This window comes from Rhipicephalus microplus, chromosome 3 (genome assembly GCF_043290135.1).
Source record: "Rhipicephalus microplus isolate Deutch F79 chromosome 3, USDA_Rmic, whole genome shotgun sequence".
Taxonomy (NCBI): Eukaryota; Metazoa; Arthropoda; class Arachnida; order Ixodida; family Ixodidae; genus Rhipicephalus; species Rhipicephalus microplus.
Window position 1 is genome coordinate 64,133,240 of NC_134702.1, and position 19,452 is coordinate 64,152,691.

The window sequence follows — 19,452 nt, forward strand, 5'->3', positions numbered from 1 at the left end:
TCGCATGACAAACTTTTAAACAAGGAAGGCCGTGGACAGAATCTGGTCAGCAAAAAGGGCAACTTGTCCCAAATATCGAACTGGACCATTTCTTTACGTTTGGTGTGTTACTTTGTTATCTGTTCCTTTGTTAAAATTTAAATGTGCAAAGAACTACAGAATCCAGTAGCAGCGGTTCCCAGGAACCCAACTTCCGAGAGTCTTTAATGGGACACTAAAGTCAAATAACAATTTATGTCAGAGTGAAAGCTCAATGTATGACGACACCTAAAACGACAATATTATCAACAGTACCCTACTTACCGAGAAATTAAGCTAAATGCGCAAGAACACAAGCGCCGCAGTAGGACATTTTCAACATGATCCCGATGACATCAGATGGACCGCCTACAATTAATCACTAGTAATTAATCTGACTGCACTAAATAAAGAATTTTCCATGCATCAAGAGACGTAATAAAATACTGCTTGTTTGTTTCTGTTTGATTCATGTAAAAAAGAATCGCCGGGCGTTACTATGGAGGATTGCGCGAGTGGTTCAAAAATTAAATTTTCCCGTGCTTACACCAGACAGGTGGTGCCATCCAGCAGGGCGCAGTTGAAACAAAAGCGTCTGCAATCTCTGAGCCAATGGAGGGAAATTGATCAATGGCCATTTTTGCTGCTGTGTCTCCCCCTGCTTTCGGTCTGCTGCTACTAGCGCAGTAAAGCCAGGCAACGTTGTGCACGGCAACAGTGACGCGAGACGGACTGGTTCGTTCGCTTCTTGAGGTGGGTAATTTGAAGTGCGCTAACCTGATGCAGACCACTTAAACGTGATTTTCTTTCAAAATAGGCCTTCCTAGGCACAAAAGTAACACTCGAGGTTTCTGGACTACCATTTCAACAATCAATGTCGACTTAATAGTTGACTTTAGTGTCCCTTTAAGGATGGCATAATTTCTTAGTGCTTTTACAGTGTGGTTCCTAAAGATTGCACTCTGACCTGTCACAAATTGTCAGAACATTTCAAAAATGTCTTTGTCCGTTGTCATAACACCAAAATTCACACGAAAATCCATTCTGGTTCAGTAAAAGCGGTAAATGCATGCATATGTAATAAAGCTCACAAGCACAGGTGTGCATTATTTGCTCTTGGAAGTTCTTTTACCGCCATCCAGAATTGTCTGCAAATGAACAAGGCCCCCACTTTCCCCTAGTAATCTTTCACCGAAGGAGAAGGGGGCTTTTTGGGATTTTACGGTACCTTGAAATACTAAAGTAATGTAACTGCACTTACCCATTAACCCAGAGAACCGTTTGAAGGTTCTTGGTATTCGGGTTTGTGGATTAATTTCTATCAGGACATTTTTTTCTGTACGAACGTACACTTGGAGGAGGCCAGCTCTGTTCAATGGACTGTCGAACAGCATCAGCAGGCACTGGAAATGAGTGCACAACAGTGACATGAGGCTGTTACCATTCAATAGCTAGGAAAGATCAGAAAAAGATTTGAATGCTTTAGATAAACAACCAGACAGAGCAATGAGAAGTGGTAAAAATATGTTTAAAAAATTAGAAAAATGCAAAGTGTGTTAGAGTAGCAATGACCTCAAAGAACATATGCCAATGCTCCCCTTTTAGTTAACAGGTAATGTAGTAAAAGACACTCAATTAGCTTATAGAAATGTGTCACTACATGTGTTCGACAGTGAACAGGTTTTTGATATGCACTGTGGTTTACAAAGCAACTTTTACATAATGTACATTTAAACTACTTTACGATATCACCTGTAAGCCATTTTGCATGAAATAATGAAATAAACAAGGACAAAGAAAATAGTCCATGCAGCACTATTCTATCTTTACTTGCTCAACATCAGAGTCATTACAGAATCTACCTTCCCATTGCAGCACTTGCAGAAACCGTGAACTATGGCTTGATAAAATGAAATCCCGAAGCAGAAGTAAAGACAGATTAGCTCAAAAACTACCACAAGCATTTTTCATAACACCGAAAGGCAACATATGCGTCAGCACCACATCTCTATCATTGCGTGCCAATGAACCTGAGGCACTGATAAAAGGAGGCAGTTTCCACGAATCCCGGCCTGTCTACTGTTCCGTTATGGTTGTGCATGCATTCATAGCCTTTCTATATTGCTGCATTATACAATGTGTGTCACTTCAATCAAAATAGTTGGGGTTGGGGCCCGTCCTGTCATCCTCTTCTCTGTGGTGTCTACGTCAAATGTAGCGCTACAATATTTCAAGTAAGAATGACAAAACCTTCTAGCCAATTCAGATCCACTATGCACGGAACAGTGTGTAGTTCATAAGAAGCTTTGTTTGCCCATTTCCCACTACTATGCAACTGCTAGCTTCTGCTCTCTAGCCAATTACAGTAGACTCCAACTAAATGAATCTATCTTAAATGAATTTGCTGCTTAGATGGAACAACTGCTCCTAATATGTTTGGTTCCGTACTTGAATATTATATTCCTGTTTATCTCTCAGTAAACAAAACTCCTCTAAAGGAAACACATTTTCCTGGTCCCTTCAGGTTTCGCTTAAAAGGAGTCTACTGTATATAACTACGGTAACAGAAAATCATTCTTATCAAATGCCCTAAAGTGGGCATTTGTCATTGGGAACATGCTTGACGCCAAGCAGATCAAAGAATGTGAAGTTCAACACAGGCATCAATAGCAGAAGTGCATTGAAGGTAAAGCAAACAAAAATGGTACTAACAAGACAATGCATTGGGCTACGTACATTGTCATATTTTATGAAAAGAAACACAAGAATGCATTGCCTGCGCTCTGTGGCGGCTGCCTACAGCCTCATCATTTAACGGCTGAAGAAAGTGCATCCCCATTTGGCGAAACTGCCCGCTATCAGACTGGAGCGGTAGTGCTGTCTAGCCGCATTAGTCTCAAAACAATGACTCATTTTTTTTTTGCCAGTACACCTATTCACATGATGACTCTCAAACCGGTGAGCTGCAGGAGTCGAAAGTATGTTCTCAGTGTTGCCATCATGCCTTAGACTGCGCATGCCGTACCTGCACATGTGGTACCCTAATATGTAGTATGTGTAAGACTCTCCTGTCTTCCATAAAAAGTGACTGTCGTAGCAGGAAATTGTGCGTATTGGAAGAACAGACCATCTCTTCATGACTGTGTCATGTATGGGTGCACGAACAATCAGTGCAAGATGAACGATTTGGGTGAAATTGTGTCTGCAGCACAGTATGCCACGTGATGAGTGCAGGTGCGATATGTTTGCGCTGCATCGCTTTCTGTCATCACCTGAATTACAGGAGCAGTGGGTGCCATCAGTAAACTGAAGGAACCTCCACGTGTTGCCATCGTCATACCCCTGTTCACGACATTTCATTGGCGGCAAGAAAGCTGACGAGAACAACGTTCCTGTGATGCATCTTGGATACCGTAAGAAGGTATAGATGGAGTCACACTTATCTAGAAAATACAACCGGCTGCTTTAGTTGCCATTTTATGCAAAAACATGGAAATACCGATGCTGTAACAATACGTAACATAGTTTTCTACCGCATGCACTCTTTTGCTATAATTCGAGACTGAGCGGAAGGTTGTAGCTAAAGTGAAGTAGCAGCTGCGGACAACAGCGTCCACAGCCACGCACCCCTCTGCTCTAGACAAGTGTGATTATGTTGATACGCAAATCGCTGGAGGAACTGTGCTTGCTGCTTCAAGTACCGACAACAAAGCACTGCCGTTCGCAGACAGGGAGCTTATTTTTGCATCGCTATCGCGAATTTGTGCTGCCGAATGGTTCAGACAATGACGAATCTGTCAGTGGCAGCAATGATACCACACATTTTTTTGTCTAAGCAAATTAAACATTGACAAACACAGACTTTAGCAGTGATGCCACACGAACGAATAACACAACATTTTGAGTGCATGCAGCCCTTGATGGTGATTAAGCCGAATTCGTAGGTTAGACGGCGTGCTTTTCAATAGAACCTGTTGTGAAAATTTGAAAACATGTATAGATGACACCAAAAGCCGACATGCTTTCTTTGGCTGTAGGTCGATGACTCTGTAGGCAGTCACCGCAGATCCCAGGCCCTACACTCCCGTGATTCCGTTCATAAAGGACAACAGTGTATGTTTAGCAGCTCAGTTGTGGATAACGAGGGGTCATAATTGAGAGGCACAGACACTAACCAAATCGAACCCAGTAAGATACAAGGCACTGGGTGTAGAAGTGAGGGGGAGCCAAGTTCACACACAAAGAAGCATTGATAAGGTAGGTAAATCAATTCTGAGTAGTCCACATGACAGACGAAAATTAACGAAAGGGTCACCCACTCGTTTGTAGCCCGAATGTACAAGGAAGCCCATACTAATTTTACAAAAAAAGAAAAAAAAACTGCGGTTGAAAGAAAAGCTGCCCTGGTGTGCACAAGAAATTTAACTTTAGTGTACCTAGTCAAAGCCAGAGGCAAGGGTTTGCGGAGCTGTGATCCCGCCAAGACTGAATAATATACCGCTACCCTCTCCCCTCTTGTACTGTCAACGCGGAATTCGCTCGCGATATCAACGAGCAGCTTGGACTGGACAGCGCACCATCAACCCATCTGGACGAACAGGTGAATTTATGACTGCTCGTCTTACTGGTAAAACTTTTGATAAGTTCTCAAAACAAAACAGGTTCGATGGCGGTGAACTTGGAGTATGTTTACCGGTTACGTGCGCCCTACTAGAGCTGTAGTTGTATAGAAAGAGTTCAGTACCAGAGGCGGTGAAGTGCGGCTGTACCGACATCCGACTCCACAACGTTCTGCGCTACCACGATCAACGTCGCTTTACCTGGTGAGTAATGTCCGGCCGACAGAAAGCCGGGTCCTTCTTGAACTTTCGCATCTGCTGAATGTGGTCATCGCAGTTTAGCAGCTCGAACGACTTCCCGACCTGAGTGGGCATTAGCGAAAACACATGTTGGCAACGGTACTGAACACACCGCTTCGCACGTGCGCTGCAAGTATGCAACTAAACAGTGTCAGCACGCTGCTCACCTTGACAGACTCGAGATTAGCCTTTTCCAGAACGACAATGAGCCGCTTTTCCTGACTTTTGATGTGTTTGGGTACGTCAAACTTGGTGAATTCTCCGTCGTCGTCGCCTGCTTTTCTCTTCGCCGCCATGTCAACAAAAAAAGTTTACTTTGTTGCCAACCGAAGTTTTGGAACTCGCCAAGCATGCGACGATTACGCATATGAGCGCGAAATTCGAAGTTTAACTTTCCACCTCATTTGCTCGGCTGAGTAAATCTTGGGAATAATTAGTATGATTGTAATGTTTTATGCCTCAGGTGACAAAGATTGGCTATAAAAAACGCCTTATCGGTTAAAAATCTATCTGTTTGCCATATAACATACATTTAGGGTCCGATCATAGCAGTGTATGTCAAGAAAATCTCACAGATTCACAGCAATAATTTATTTTATGTTAAAAATAATTCAAATATTTTCTTATGCACAATGACAGCGCAAACAATTGGATTGTCAGTCGTTCTTGTTTCACAAACAGATTCATTGCACAGTCGGCATAAAGCGTTCAAGTTTAGGAAAATAAAAAGAAATACTTCGCAATAATATGACATTTAAAGCAGCGTACAGACTACACAACTTATCTCATATTTGCTGCCAGTACTAATGTGCGTGGAAAAGGTAATTTAGCATTTTGCGGTACAGACACCTTCCAAAAGGGAGCAAGTGGTCGAAATTTCCGGAGTCCTCCACTACGGCGTCTCTCATAATCATATGTTGTTTTTGGGACGTTATACCCCACATATCAATCAATCAATCAAATTCAAAAGGGAGCAAAAATTTGGCGAAACTACGAGCCCGCATGCATCCCGGAATTTTTTAAAGGCACAAAGTAGATTCAAGCGGTCGACGAGAATTCCGCCTTTGCTGACTGTGTACATTTTACTTAATGATGGTTTCAAGCTTAAGTGTTTTTTATGAGTGAGAAGAACAAAAGGCCTTGTCTTTTACATAAGCGAACAATGAGCTTGGTAGCCTTTGCTTTGACATCGGCTTGCGTTGCTGAAACTGTCAGCGCTCATTTGATGCTCAAGTGTATCTAAGTATGACGAAACAAGATAAAAGCACGTGAAGCATGTGCGTACTTTCCGTACAACTGCCGTGGTGAGAAACGTAATCATCAGCAGTGGCGTAAATCATCGGGGGGTCCTGATCCACCTGTGTTCAGTCTGGAGGAAAGGGGGGGGACGGACGCTATTTTCGCAAGTGTTTCTTCTTAGCATTTCTTTCCAAAGGTCGCGTTTGAATTTCTTGACAGTCAAGGACAACGCACTTTCCATAGTAAAACCAACTCTGAAATCTGAAGCATTTCAAATGAACAGAAATGAAGTTCTTCTGGCCGGTACTCACGATGGGGAATATTTTTACGCGTTAGCACGAAAAGTGCTACCATTTCTATTGCATACTTTAACACGAATTACGCAGCTGCGAGAATGCCAGTGCTTGCCTACCAGTTGCTATTTGAAACTAACTTAGCTATGCGATGCCGCTTATATATAGTACGGAATCCCCGGTATAGCCCCGCCGCGGTGGTCTAGTGGCTAAGGTACTCGGCTGCTGACCCGGAGGTCGCGGGTTCGAATCCCGGCTGCGGCGGCTGCATTTCCGATGGAGGCGGAAATGTTGTAGGCCCGTGTGCTCAGATTTGGGTGCACGTTAAAGAACCCCAGGTGGTCGAAATTTCCGGAGCCCTCCACTACGGCGTCTCTCATAATCAAATGGAGGTTTTGGGACGTTAAACCCCACATATCAATCAATCAATCAATCGAATCCCCGGTATACTTAGTTATGACCGGGTGCCAACGTTCATGCTTGTATGTAATTATTATTATTATTATTATTATTATTATTATTATTATTATTATTATTGAAACAGGGTTTATTGGCACAAGTAGCACTTGCACAGTAGGTCTATTGATGCGGAAAGCGGGCGGCAGCAACGGACTCAGGAATCACAGCAATCGGGGCAAACGCTCGCGCTTGGCTCCTCTTGCTAAAGGCGTGACCCACTGCGGCCCATATTCTTCTTCCTCTCTACAATACCCCGGCGACGAAGACGAGCCATCCTGGCAAGTCAAGGTGACGAGATAAGGAGTGGGTCGTGATATGGCTTGAAACGACTCACGTGGACAGTCTCACGACCAAGGCATCGCCTGTCTGTAGATGGCGTGATCGGCTCGATCACGTATGTGACAGGAGATCGACGTTCGACGACGCGATAAGGACCGTGAAACTTGGGGGCAAACTTAGCGGACAGACCTGGGGAGTGGAAGGGCAGTCGGAGCCAGACAAGCGAGCCCACGGCAAAAGTCTCGACTTGCTGGTCGCGGTCGTGGCGGTCTTTTTCGAATGCTTGCTTGTCCGAGGTGAATGATCGGGCCAACTGACGACACTCTTCAGCGTGGTGCAAAATTTCAGAAAGAGGGCTGAACTTTGAGACGTCGGGACGATACGGCAAAATGGTGTCAAAGGTGGAGCATGGCTCACGCCCATATAGAAGAAAGAAAGGCGAGAAGCCTGTGGTTGACTGCGTCGCGGTGTTGTACGCATAGGTCACAAATGGGAGAATGACATCCCAGTTTGATTGGTCGGAATTGACATACATGGCGAGCATATCTCCTAGCGTTCGGTTGAAGCGCTCAGTTAGACCGTTGGTCTGCGGGTGGTAGGCTGTAGAGGTGCGGTGCACCGTGTGGCATGCCTGAAGGAGTTGTTGTACAACTTCGGATAAAAAGACACGCCCTCGATCACTTAGTAGTTCACGTGGTGCCCCGTGACGCAGTACGAAGCGTCGCAAAACGAAATTGGCTACGTCACGTGCACCTGCCGTAGGTAGTGGAGCTGTTTCAGCATACCTCGTCAGATGGTCGACGGCAAAAATGATCCATCGATTTCCAGTGGCAGTGTAAGGAAGGGGGCCATATAGATCGATACCAATGCGGTCGAAAGGGCGCGCCGGACACGGTAGAGGCTGTAATAATCCGGGTGAATGGGCAGCTGTCTTTCGTCGTTGGCATAATGAACAAGACCGAATGTATTTTCGTACAAAAGTGTACATACCACGCCAGTAGTAACGCTGGCGGATCCGCTGATATGTTTTTAACACACCAGCGTGAGCATGTTGTGGGTCGGCATGGAAATACGCACAGACATCAGATCGCATGTGGTGTGGTATAACCAAGAGCCATTTACGACCATCCGCGTGGTAGTTTCTGCGGTATAGTTGCGCGTCCCGTATCGCGAAATGTGTGGCTTGGCGGCGAAGAGCGCGTGGGTATGCAGACGTTGAAGAGTCGGAAAGAATGTTAAGGAGAGATGTTATCCATGGGTCTTTCCGCTGTTCAGACGACATGCTTGTGACGGAAATGGGAGCGATAGAGATGTTGGTGTCCGAATGCAGGTCTGCGGTGGATCTCACTGGTGATCGTGAGAGGGCGTCCGCATCAGAGTGTTTTCGAAACTGAGCGGTAGACGACACGAATGTCGAATTCTTGTAGGCGAAGAGCCCAACGTCCAAGGCGACCTGAAGGATCTTTTAGCGACGCCAACCAACAAAGTGCGTGGTGATCGGTCACAACGTCGAAACTCTGTCCGTACAAGTAAGGACGAAACTTGCTTAACGCCCAAACGATTGCGAGGCATTCTTTTTCAGTTACGGAGTAGTTCATCTCCGCTTTTGTGAGTGCGCGGCTTGCGTATGCGACGACGTACTCTGGAATACCGGGCTTTCGTTGCGCGAGTACTGCTCCCATACCAACGCCACTGGCATCTGTGTGCACTTCAGTGGGGGCACTTGGGTCGTAATGGCGTAGAATTGGTGGGGACGTAAGTAGGCGGCGCAGTGTAAGGAAAGCTTCGTCGCATGCCGGGGTCCAGTTAGAAAGATTAGCTGGACCGTTCAGTAGTTGTGTAAGTGGGGCTATTATTGTTGCAAAGTTGTGGACGAAACGACGAAAATACGAGCACAAGCCGATGAAGCTCCTAAATTCTTTGAGTGAAGTCGGCTTCGGAAAGTCGGCTACGGCTCGAAGTTTGTCTGGGTCGGGGCAAATTCCATCATTTGACACAACGTGACCAAGTATAGTAAGTTGGCGAGCCCCAAAGCGGCACTTCTTTAGGTTAAGTTGGAGGTTTGCCTTGGTAAGACACTGAAGAATGGTGCGCAGACGGTCGACGTGGGTAGGGAAATCAGGCGAAAATACGATAACATCATCGAGGTAACATAAGCATATCTGCCATTTAAGGCCGCGTAAAATGCTGTCCATCATTCGCTCAAATGTTGCAGGTGCATTGCACAGACCGAATGGCATAACCATGAATTCGTATAGGCCATCCGGCGTAATGAACGCTCTTTTGGGACGGTCACACTCTGCCATCGGAACCTGCCAGTAACCTGAACGTAAGTCCAGCGAAGAAAAGAATTCGGCACCTTGTAGGCAATTGATAGCGTCGTCGATGCGGGGAAGAGGGTATACATCTTTCCGTGTAATTTTGTTCAGTCGCCGGTAGTCGACACAAAATCTAATCGAACCGTCTTTTTTCTTCTCTAGCACAACAGGTGAAGACCAGGGGCTAGAAGATGGTTTGATGACACCGCGCTGAAGCATATCATCCACCTGCTCTGCAATTACACTTCGTTCCTTGGGTGATACGCGGTAGGGGCGTTGCCGCAAAGGAGGGTGCGTTCCGGTGTAGATTGTGTGAGCGACGGTGTTAGTTTGACTCAGCGCCTTTTGAGGAATCTCGGAATCTCGGTCAAATGAATCTCGGAATTCATGCAGAAGGGCTATTAGCTGGTCCCGTTGATCCGAAGGAAGCTTGCTGTCGATGGAACGATTGAAGATATCCGAGGAGTAGTCATCCCGCGTAAAAAGAGGAGTAACGGCGTTCAGTTGAAGTTGCTGGCCAGGGTCGTGGGACTCAATAAGCACAATAACGTTGTCATCAACAGGATGAACATAGCCCAGTGTTTCGTGAGCTCTTAAGGTGAGAGGGCATGAGCTAGGATTGCAAACGACAATTCCGGAAGTATCTTGATGAGGTGGCAGAACGGCGTATGGCAGAGACGTACCATGGCGGCGACTGAAAACGTCAGATGGGGAGAACACAACGGTAGAGCCGGACAATTCAGTGCGATTGACGGAGACAACGATGGCACTAAGAGGAGGAACATCAACGTCGGAAGCAACAAGAAGCTTGCCCAGGTGAGTGCGCTCATTGTCGGTAGATGGCGCATCTGAAAACACAGATAATTCTACCTGCGCGCGAGCGCAGTCAATTACGGCGTGGTGCCGTGACAAAAAATCCCATCCTAGTATCACGTCGTGGGCACAAGTGGTCAACACGAGAAACTCGATGTGGTACAGGACGTCCTGAATGATTACTCTCGCTGTACATGCTGCGACTGGTCGAATAGGTTGCGAGCTCGCGGTATTCAGCAATACGTCGGAAGGCGGCGTCGTTACTTTTCGTATCGAACGGCAGAGTTTTTGACTCATCACAGATACGGCGGCACCCGTGTCAACAAGCGCAAGAGTTCGTAGACCTTCAACAACCAGTTCCAGAACGTTTGTGGGGGACGGGCGAGGACTTCTACAATGCGACGATTTCGCAGCTCGTGCCTCCGGAGCGGCGGCAGTCAGTTTTCCGTCTCTGCGGGGTTCGGTCGGCGACGCAGCGGGGACGGAGAACGGTAGCGGCGTGGTGAGGATGAGCGACGGGGACCGAATGGTCGGTAGTCGGCAGCAGGGTGGTGGTCTATTTCGGATGGGGACGGGTCGCGTTGCACTGATTGTCGGTCGTATTGACGGGGCATTTCTCGTTGCGCGTTGTACGGGGCCGGGAAAGAGTCGTCAGAGTACCTCGGAGCTGCAGCCGGGCCCGTTGCGAAGCGCCGGCGACAGAAGCGCGCCACGTGACCTGGATATCCGCATGCATAACAGATTGGACGATTGTCAACTGTGCGCCAAGGGTTTCCGTGATAGCGCTGTTGTGTTGCTGGAACTGGCGTCGTTGGTACTCGTAGAGGCTGGGGAGTCGGCCGAAGTGGAGGTCGTGCTGGAGTAGCAGCAACAGCAGCGTAAGTCAATGGCGCGGTGACAGGTGTTGTCTGAGAGACGGGCGGCAGTGCCTCAGAGACCTGCGCCTGTATTACCTGTCTGATGGCGGGCGCGAGACGCTCAGAAGAGGGTTCCGTTGCCGGTTGATACGACAGACACGAAAGTTGTCGGGCCACCTCCTCGCGCACATATCGTTTGATTTCCGACATGATTGTGTTGTTGTCTCCACCTAGGGTCAATGCCGCGAGAGTTTCGTCGGTAGTCGCTGGCCGCCGTGTCATGACCCGTTGCTTGCGCAATTCCTCGAAGCTCTGGCAAAGAGTGGCGAGTTCAGACACGGTACGGGGGCCCTTGGCCAGCAGCATCTGGAAGGCATCGTCGTCTATCCCCTTCAAGATGTGTTTGATCTTGTCTGCCTCGATCATTGAAGGGTCAATGCGCTTGCACAAGTCGAGCACATCCTCGATGTAGCTTGTGAAGCCTTCCCCCTGAAGCTGTGCGCGTCCCCGTAGGCGCTGTTCGGCACGGAGCTTGGGTACCTCGGGGCGACCGAACACATCGGTAATGCGTAGCTTAAAGGCACCCCAAGTGGCGAATTCCGAGTGGTGGTTGTTAAACCAGAGACTCGCCACCTCTTTCAGGTAGAAGGGTACATATTGAAGCTTCGAAGGGTCGTCCCACTTGTTGCTTGCGCCTACCTTTTCAAATGTCGACAGCTAATCTTCTACGTCTTGCTCATCGGTACCGTCGAAAAAAGGTGGATCGCGCACGCGTAGTGAAGTGGGCACGATGACCATCGGAGGCTGGGTCGTACCTTGCTGGGTGGTTTCTTCAGCCATTTCTGGGATGGCAGGTAGTTTCCTGTTGCGGAGTTCCAGGTTGAAGTACCCAGCACCTCCACCACTCTGAAACGGGGTTTATTGGCACAAGTAGCACTTGCACAGTAGGTCTATTGATGCGGAAAGCGGGCGGCAGCAACGGACTCAGGAATCACAGCAATCGGGGCAAACGCTCGCGCTTGGCTCCTCTTGCTAAAGGCGTGACCCACTGCGGCACATATTCTTCTTCCTCTCTACATTATTATCATTATTAGTCAATGCTTAACTTCAATTTTATATGATTAAATGTAAAGCATATTTATAAAAACAGAATGACCATCAATACAACATGTGTGTGTCTTCCTTGCGGTCTTCTTTATGCCACTGATACTCGGCACATAAGCTTCAATATAAAGTGGAGCACATATCTTTCAAACACAAAGCTTTAAAAAAGAACTCGTAAGCCATCCGCATTTTTCAAGACCTTTTCCGCGGGCTAGCGGGGTCCTGCAGTACTTTTCCAAGTAATCATCAAACGGCATCATTAAAAAGTTTCGTGGCCTCGCGAACTGTCAGAAAGATCTTTAGAATCCATCAAGTACGCATGGAGTTACGGGGATTAACAGCACGTTTAAGCGCTTTCTCTCTCCTTTCATATTTCTATGGTGTTGAAAACTACGCAGATGGGGATGAAAACAAGGCAAGAAGCTACGTCCGCTTGTCAGCGCGCGTGAGACCTTGACCACTTTCTTTCCTTTTTTTTTCTTCGTACACGCGAGAGTGAGCAAGTGCGCGAATACGTGGCGGCATCGCACGGCGGCCGCGGTAAGCATGTAGCTCACGACATGGCCTCCGAGATTGCGGGCGCGCGGCGTCCCCCCGCCGCACACCCGCCATTTCGGAGGCCGTGCTCACGGTGCTCAAACATGTACATAGCCGTGGATTTGGGTTTATAGAAAGCCCTTATTTGTGTTTAGGGCATCATTTGTCGAGAGAAGAGGGAGCGATTTCTAGCAGCACATCTGTTAGGCCCAGTTGGTTTATGGTCAGAATGGGGGGCGCGGCGCTAAGAAATACGCAAGCACGGACACGTACAGCGCCCGTCGCGTCTAGAAGAGTACCTGCGCCACGAAATCTTTTCGCCACGCCTTTGTATGTGTCCCAGCAAAAGAAAAAAATCAGCACACGTGCTCAAAGCTCTGCGTAAACAACCAGACGTCATGCACACTTTACAAAGTCATGTTCTCTACGCTTGCACACAGTTGCTCGAGCACCCGGTGTTTGTTTATGGGTCGTTCACATGGTGTACGCTTGAAGCAGCTGTTCTTACTGACACAATTGTCACTCCATTGCAGCGCAGTGCACGTGAATAACCTCACGTCGGCAAGATGAGTGTCGCTGGTAGCGGACAATGAAGCGGTTGTTCCTTGAACTTCGATTGGACGATCGATAGGCGAGATGACTATGTATGCGAGCCAACTGTATACGGTCTTGCTGTAAGTTCTCGCAGTATAGTCACTGATACTAAATGTGAGAAATGCATAGGAAAAGGCAAGAGCATGCATTATTGGCCTTTCGTGTAACAATATTGATAATATTGAAGTTACTTCTGTGTTACCAACTTGAAACGAGCCACCGCCGCTTTGATACATGCAAACTCATTATAACTGTACTATCTGCGTGTAACAAGAGATTAAAATTATAAGTGTCAAAATGGTGCGCGCGCACGCACGCACGCACACACACAGAGAGATAGATAGATAGATAGATAAATAGATAGATAGATAGATAGATAGTAGATAGATTGATAGATAGATAGATAGAGATAACTTTATTGATTTGATGACATTACGCGCCATGGCGACGCATGGCTACACAAGACGGTGCAATGGAGGGCTTAGCATAATCTTGAAAACATGTGGTACTTTAACTTCTCCAGCATCGCTCAGTGCGCATTGTCCTTTCAGAGCACTTCGCCTTCATAAAGATGAAACACCGCGGCAGGGATCGCAAGCACAATTTGCGGGTCACTATAGCTAAAAACCCTGCACCACTGCGTTGGATCGATAGATAGATTGATAGATAGATCACGTGGCTGTGACGGCGAAGACGGCTGCAGTAATACTATACTGATTGTTGGCCTAGTTGGTATTTGCTTAATGACATGCTTTGGCCGCAAGTAACACAAACACAAAGTGAAAGAACACACAACGACAAGCACTTGTGCTTGTTGTGTGTTCCTTTACTTTGTGTTTGTGTTATTTGCGGCCAAAGCATCTCATTAGGCTGCAGTAAGACTGGTAAATACGGAGCTCAACATCGGGCCAATGTGTGCCTAGGTATTGCAAACTCCCTTATATTCTACAAGCAACACACGGTACGACGCCGTAGGCCTTCGGTAGTCTGATTGTTGGCGCAACGCATGGTCATGTATACATGAATAATAGAAAATACCAATGTTATCGCTGGAATTCGCGTTTGCTCTATAATTAACTCGACAGCTCATTTCGTGCGCGCAATCTTATCAATATATTCTATAACAGTCGATATATTTCCGATACATTGCGGCACCGAGTTATGGTAACAGTTATTTTGTGCGTGAAACCAGATCAGATCTAAATAAATAACTAAACGTGCGTGGGATGCCATAGGCGGAGAATGCAGGCCTGCCTTTTGTCTATGCAGATGCATACATATACAAAATACAGGCCTGCATTCTCTGCCTATGCGGAGCTCCAAGCGTCACATTGGACTGCATGGACGCGTGGCATAATACGAGTGAGTAGTATGCAATCGTACAAAATGTAAGAAATGCATTCGCAAAGGCAAGACGTTGTAGGCTTGGGCAGCGTATATATGTTAGTAAGAGAGGACATCGTTTTAGAAGCGGGATTTTAGGTTCTTACCAGTGGCATAGCCAGGGGGTGGTACACCGGGCCAGTGCGTCCCCCCTTCCACTTTTTCTTTTTTTTTACCATGGCATACAGACCGGCAAATGGCAATCAGGCAATCGGCCGCATCTGTTTGCCCCGCTTCCACTTCAGACAAACGTCCCCCACCCCCTTCCACGAAAAACATTATATGCCTACGCCTTTGGTTCTTACGGCAATACATGAGGAGGAGGAAAGTTTAAGCGGAAGGACAGGGAGGTTAGCCAGCAATTCAGAATATCTATTGGATGCATGTAGCTGGGAGAAAATGACACGTCTTATATGGGGCATTGTTTTCACACTCGTCAGCTTGTCGAGTCGCCCACGCGCATTTCATCACGTCATCGTGAATCCCGTTCAGCGGCGAGCCACGTGACAAGCGCCGACCTCGCGCGACGTGATTGGTCAACGAGGCAAGTGCTGACGCAAGCGCTTACGCGCGATTCCCCAATTACAGTGACCGTTTTCGGACCCCGCTGGGAAGTCTTGCTTCTTCCGTAAGTGATGCTGCCTCATGCGTGCACGTTCTCTGCATGCATTTACTCCGTAAATATACCACCGGGTGAACGCATAACCTGAAACTTCGGGATTGGTATATCAGCTCCTGTGCTTGATATCAGTTCCTGTGCTTGATACCGTGTGTTTGATAAGTGGACGCAAGCGAGCTCGGACTTTCCTGGCCACAGAGGGCACCGACCGCATCGGTTGCCCCGCGCATGTCAGACGCGCAATGGGAATGTGTACTGAGATCCATTCGTCTTCCTATACAACGGCCTTGTACTCTCAAGCAGCTTGTCAAGTATCTGCCAGGAAGGGTTACGTATATCTTCGACGATGACTGGACTGACAAGGAACTTCAGAGGAAGCAGGAGCAGTGCTGGAAGCGCCGGCGACTCTCCGTCAACTTGCGGCGATGTTGGTGTTCCAAGGTTTTCCTTTATCTCCGAGAACATAGTGCGGCTCAACAGGTTCGTGGCCCTTCTCACGCTGCATTTGGGCACTCCGCAAGGTTTGTACTTTGTTATTTTATATTTATTTCTTGATTGGTTTGTTGTTGCATTGGACGACTTTGAGTGGGAACCAATTCCTAAAGCTTTACCGCAGACATCGTGTCATCATTTGAATTGTAGTAGTGAATGCTTGATTGTAACATTATGACATGCTGTGCTAAAGAAATGGTCTGTCGCGCTAAAACGTTCTGCTATAAAAGCGCCACTCCGAGTGGCATGTAGTGCAATAAAAATTTGACTTTCGCGCATACTCATCGGCGCTTCTAAAACTCTTGCATTCATGCCTCAGATGTATGCATTCTTCGTTATTTATTTTCACTGACAGTGTGTTTGGCCCTCTAAGCACTTGAGATACGTATCTCCAAGTACTAACAAGTGATGGTGGCTGCAGTGTACTTGTGCTTTTTTTTAGGCACCCATTTCTTCCTAGGAAATTTTAGGTAGATGCTCACCCTGTGTGATGACAGCGAGATGCTGTCCTCACAATTATTTATTAGGCATTCGTCTACTAAACCCAAGCAGTTCAATGCAGGATGTTGAAGGTTTGAAGCTCAGGGCCCTAGTTTGAAGCTGAAATAAATATGTTTCAGCTCCGAAAGCTTTTACAGGCGCGAGAGGTCAGCAAAGTAATGTCACAGGTATACCATGTGTGACTGCTTCTGCATGGTGTTAATAGCGGAGATTTAGCCCAGAACCTCTGTATGAACGTTAGGTCTTCTATATAATGCGTATGTATTGTTCTGATCTCTGCATAGCTCAAAAATAACATTATTGACGTTCTCGCAATATTTATTAAGACGGTTTATTACTACACGTTATTTCTTTGATTTCACAACAAAGTAAACTTTTGCTTGTGTGTGGTGATGTCACTGCGTTTTCAAAAAGTAAATGTTACTCATTTTGTTGTTCTAACAGTGCTGTTTACACGTTGTTGAGATGAGGATAACTCGACGTAGTTTATTATTTCAGAACGTCAGCTGTCACGGAAAGGATTCGCCAGGCGTTCTTGCTGCAAGAGGCACCGGGAAAGCTGTAGAAAGGCGGCGGGAGACTCCGTCACGTGACAGTCGTCGGGGGGCCCTTTGGCTGCTGCTGACGACGTCAGAAACTGGTTGTGTCCAAACATGCACGCTGTCCTTCAGGATTTCGAGCTCGAAAAATTGGTGCATACGAAAGAGCACACATCAAGAGTGGCTTCTTGTACACGAGCACCGAGTTCAAACAGCTAAAAACTCTATACTCAAGATAACAACCAAATGTTGTCGAAGGAGGATGACAGTGGGACCGAAGCGACTGACCATAACGGGGACTTACCAGACCGTACGGGCACAAATGCTGCCACGCCGGTGAATACACTTTGCGACAGTGTGCTTGATCATGCGAAGTACAATAATTGTGGTTGCAATCACCTATTGTTCTCTCTTGCTTGCCTATTGGCATAAGGATGCAGGCAGTGACATATGGTCGTGTAGCCATTTTCTTTGGCCTTTTTTTTTTGCACTCTGCTGATGAAAAGAGGCCAGAATTAACCATTATGGATGGTTAATTCTGGTTGACGTTTTGCGTTGTGTAACTAAACATAACATATGGGACGAGGTCGCAACCGATGTGCCGGTCTGTGACGCATCTTTCGACCTTTGCGCGTTCGCCGAGCATATTCCCGCTATGTTCACAGTTCAATATACTCAGCATGTACGAATTTCATGGTGCATTACACATGTGCTTGTTGTGTGCACATGCGTGGACTATGTATTCTTTAGTAGGTGCATCTGTTGTCTGGTTGGGGGCCGGCGCATCTACACCAATAGCAGACTTACTGTATATGCTCCCTACGAGATCAGAGTTGCGCATAGCTCCTCTATTGTGTTTCACGGCTGTGCAGTGAAGCCACTCGTCGCGCACGCAGGAGAAAAATGCGGCACGATGGTCTGGCGCGAGCGGCGTGCCGCAGACTTATTCGAACGCGCTGAGCAAGATTGCAGTGAGGCGGTATGTTGCTATAGGTAGCGAAAATAGTTGAAGCCTGTGTGGGATATTAATGAATCCCGGTGGTCGAAATTTCCGGAGCCCAACACTACGGCGTCTTTCTTTAAAATATGGTGGTTTCGGGAAGTTAAACTCAACAATTGAATGAGTTAGGTGAAAATGATTAAAAAACGTAACTCATTCGCGATAACGCCGCAGCGCGGTCTTTACATCCAACGTACAATGCACAATGTTTCTGCAAAAACAATTTTGTCATCGCATAGTTCCTTTTAAGACCGCTAGATGACGCCACCTATCCAGTGTGTCGGGGGCTCACACGATTGCGGCTTTCATGTTCTAGCCATTTTAGCTTTGGTAATCGGGCTAAAACAATGCAATAGCTATTGGCACTCGCACTTCGGCTTATTTTGACAGGATGCCTGGAGTCCCTGCAATGCGGATATCGTGAGTTTCTACGAACGAAGGTGGCTCTGTGAAACAGCGCCGTTCACATAAAGCTTACCCGGCGGGTAATTTACGTTACGTAAAGGTTTACGCTCTGTAAAGACCCGCGCATGCGCAGATTCTATCCGGTAACATGGTAATGCAAATCATACACGTACAAGGTAAAACCCCTAATGGCAGTCGCGATGAGGGTGAAGTCTGTGCGGGCAGAGAACGCATGGGCGCCGTGCCATTGTGCACGTAAACTTGGCCTCGCCCCTTGAAATGGAACATTTGACGTCGCCTAGCACCACGTGACAGCACTCACCGAATAGCGGCGCGAGCACCGGAAGGAAAAGGTACGCGCAACTCTGCTACCAAAAGGTAGCGCAAGCACATACAGTATATCTAACCAATAGCAGGACGATGCGATCGTTAAGCCAGTATTGCTTTTGTCTCGTCGAATTGCTTGATTTAAGTAGTGGCTCTGAGGCCCCTGAGTTAAATAAACAAATAAATAAATAGATAAATAAATAAACCACGTGTCTTGTGGATGGTTGCAGCGAGAAAAGGAATATAATAAAGGTGCACCTTTTGGCTACAAAGTTGCATTTGTTGTGTCTTGGCCAATATTCTGTACAGTTACGTACTTTGTAATGTCTCATGGACGCCAAGTTTGCACATAAAATTTTAATAGAAAGAAATACTTCCTGCAAGAAGGTTTCCCACACAAGTGTGCTTTCTTTTTATAAAAAAAGAACATTGATACGCCATTTTGTGTCTTGTTTTTCAAGGAGCCTACGCAAACTAAAACACAAATTACGTTTTTTTAGGCACTCGAAAAGCTGCGGTAATGTCATATTCTTTCCTCCTTACTTATTTCTTCGTCATTCTAACTATAATGAACACTAGAGCATTACTGATATTTTCTTTTGGCATTAGTGAATCGTTTTATTATTTTTTTTCTTTCCACAAGCTGCGTCCACACGCCTGTACTTCGCCCCGCCGCGGTGGTCCAGTGACTAAGGTACTCGGCTGCTGACCCGCAGGTCGCGGGATCGAATCCCGGCTGCGGCGGCTGCATTTCCGATGGAGGCGGAAATGTTGTAGGCCCGTCTGCTCAGATTTGGGTGCACGTTGAAGAACCTT

General features: G+C 46.9%; 1 protein-coding gene, 2 long non-coding RNA genes and 1 other non-coding gene across 4 annotated transcripts in view; 3 read left to right on the forward strand and 1 right to left on the reverse strand.

The window, feature by feature from the left end:
- The window catches only part of LOC142803760 (uncharacterized), a 157,961-nt gene extending 154,052 nt beyond the window's left edge, over nt 1-3,909 (forward strand). The window contains exon 3 of the long non-coding RNA XR_012894266.1: nt 3,302-3,909. This is a non-coding gene — a long non-coding RNA (uncharacterized LOC142803760). The remainder of the gene's footprint in view (nt 1-3,301) is intronic.
- Nucleotides 1-5,199, reverse strand: part of LOC119174044 (ribosomal RNA small subunit methyltransferase NEP1) — a 29,259-nt gene extending 24,060 nt beyond the window's left edge. Inside the window, exons 1-3 of the mRNA XM_037424825.2 lie at nt 5,045-5,199; nt 4,839-4,940; nt 1,280-1,421 (exon numbers count right to left, since the gene is read on the reverse strand). Coding sequence (XP_037280722.1) covers nt 1,280-1,421; nt 4,839-4,940; nt 5,045-5,173 — 373 coding nt within the window. The 5' untranslated portion in view covers nt 5,174-5,199. The remainder of the gene's footprint in view (nt 1-1,279; nt 1,422-4,838; nt 4,941-5,044) is intronic.
- A 1,401-nt stretch (nt 5,200-6,600) lies between these two features.
- On the forward strand, nt 6,601-6,673 carry TRNAS-GCU (transfer RNA serine (anticodon GCU)). The gene has a single exon. It is a non-coding gene; the product is annotated as a tRNA-Ser (tRNA).
- An 8,702-nt stretch (nt 6,674-15,375) lies between these two features.
- On the forward strand, nt 15,376-19,076 carry LOC142803219 (uncharacterized). The gene is made up of 2 exons (XR_012894010.1): nt 15,376-15,893; nt 16,864-19,076. It is a non-coding gene; the product is annotated as an uncharacterized LOC142803219 (long non-coding RNA).
- The last annotated feature ends 376 nt before the right edge of the window (nt 19,077-19,452 follow it).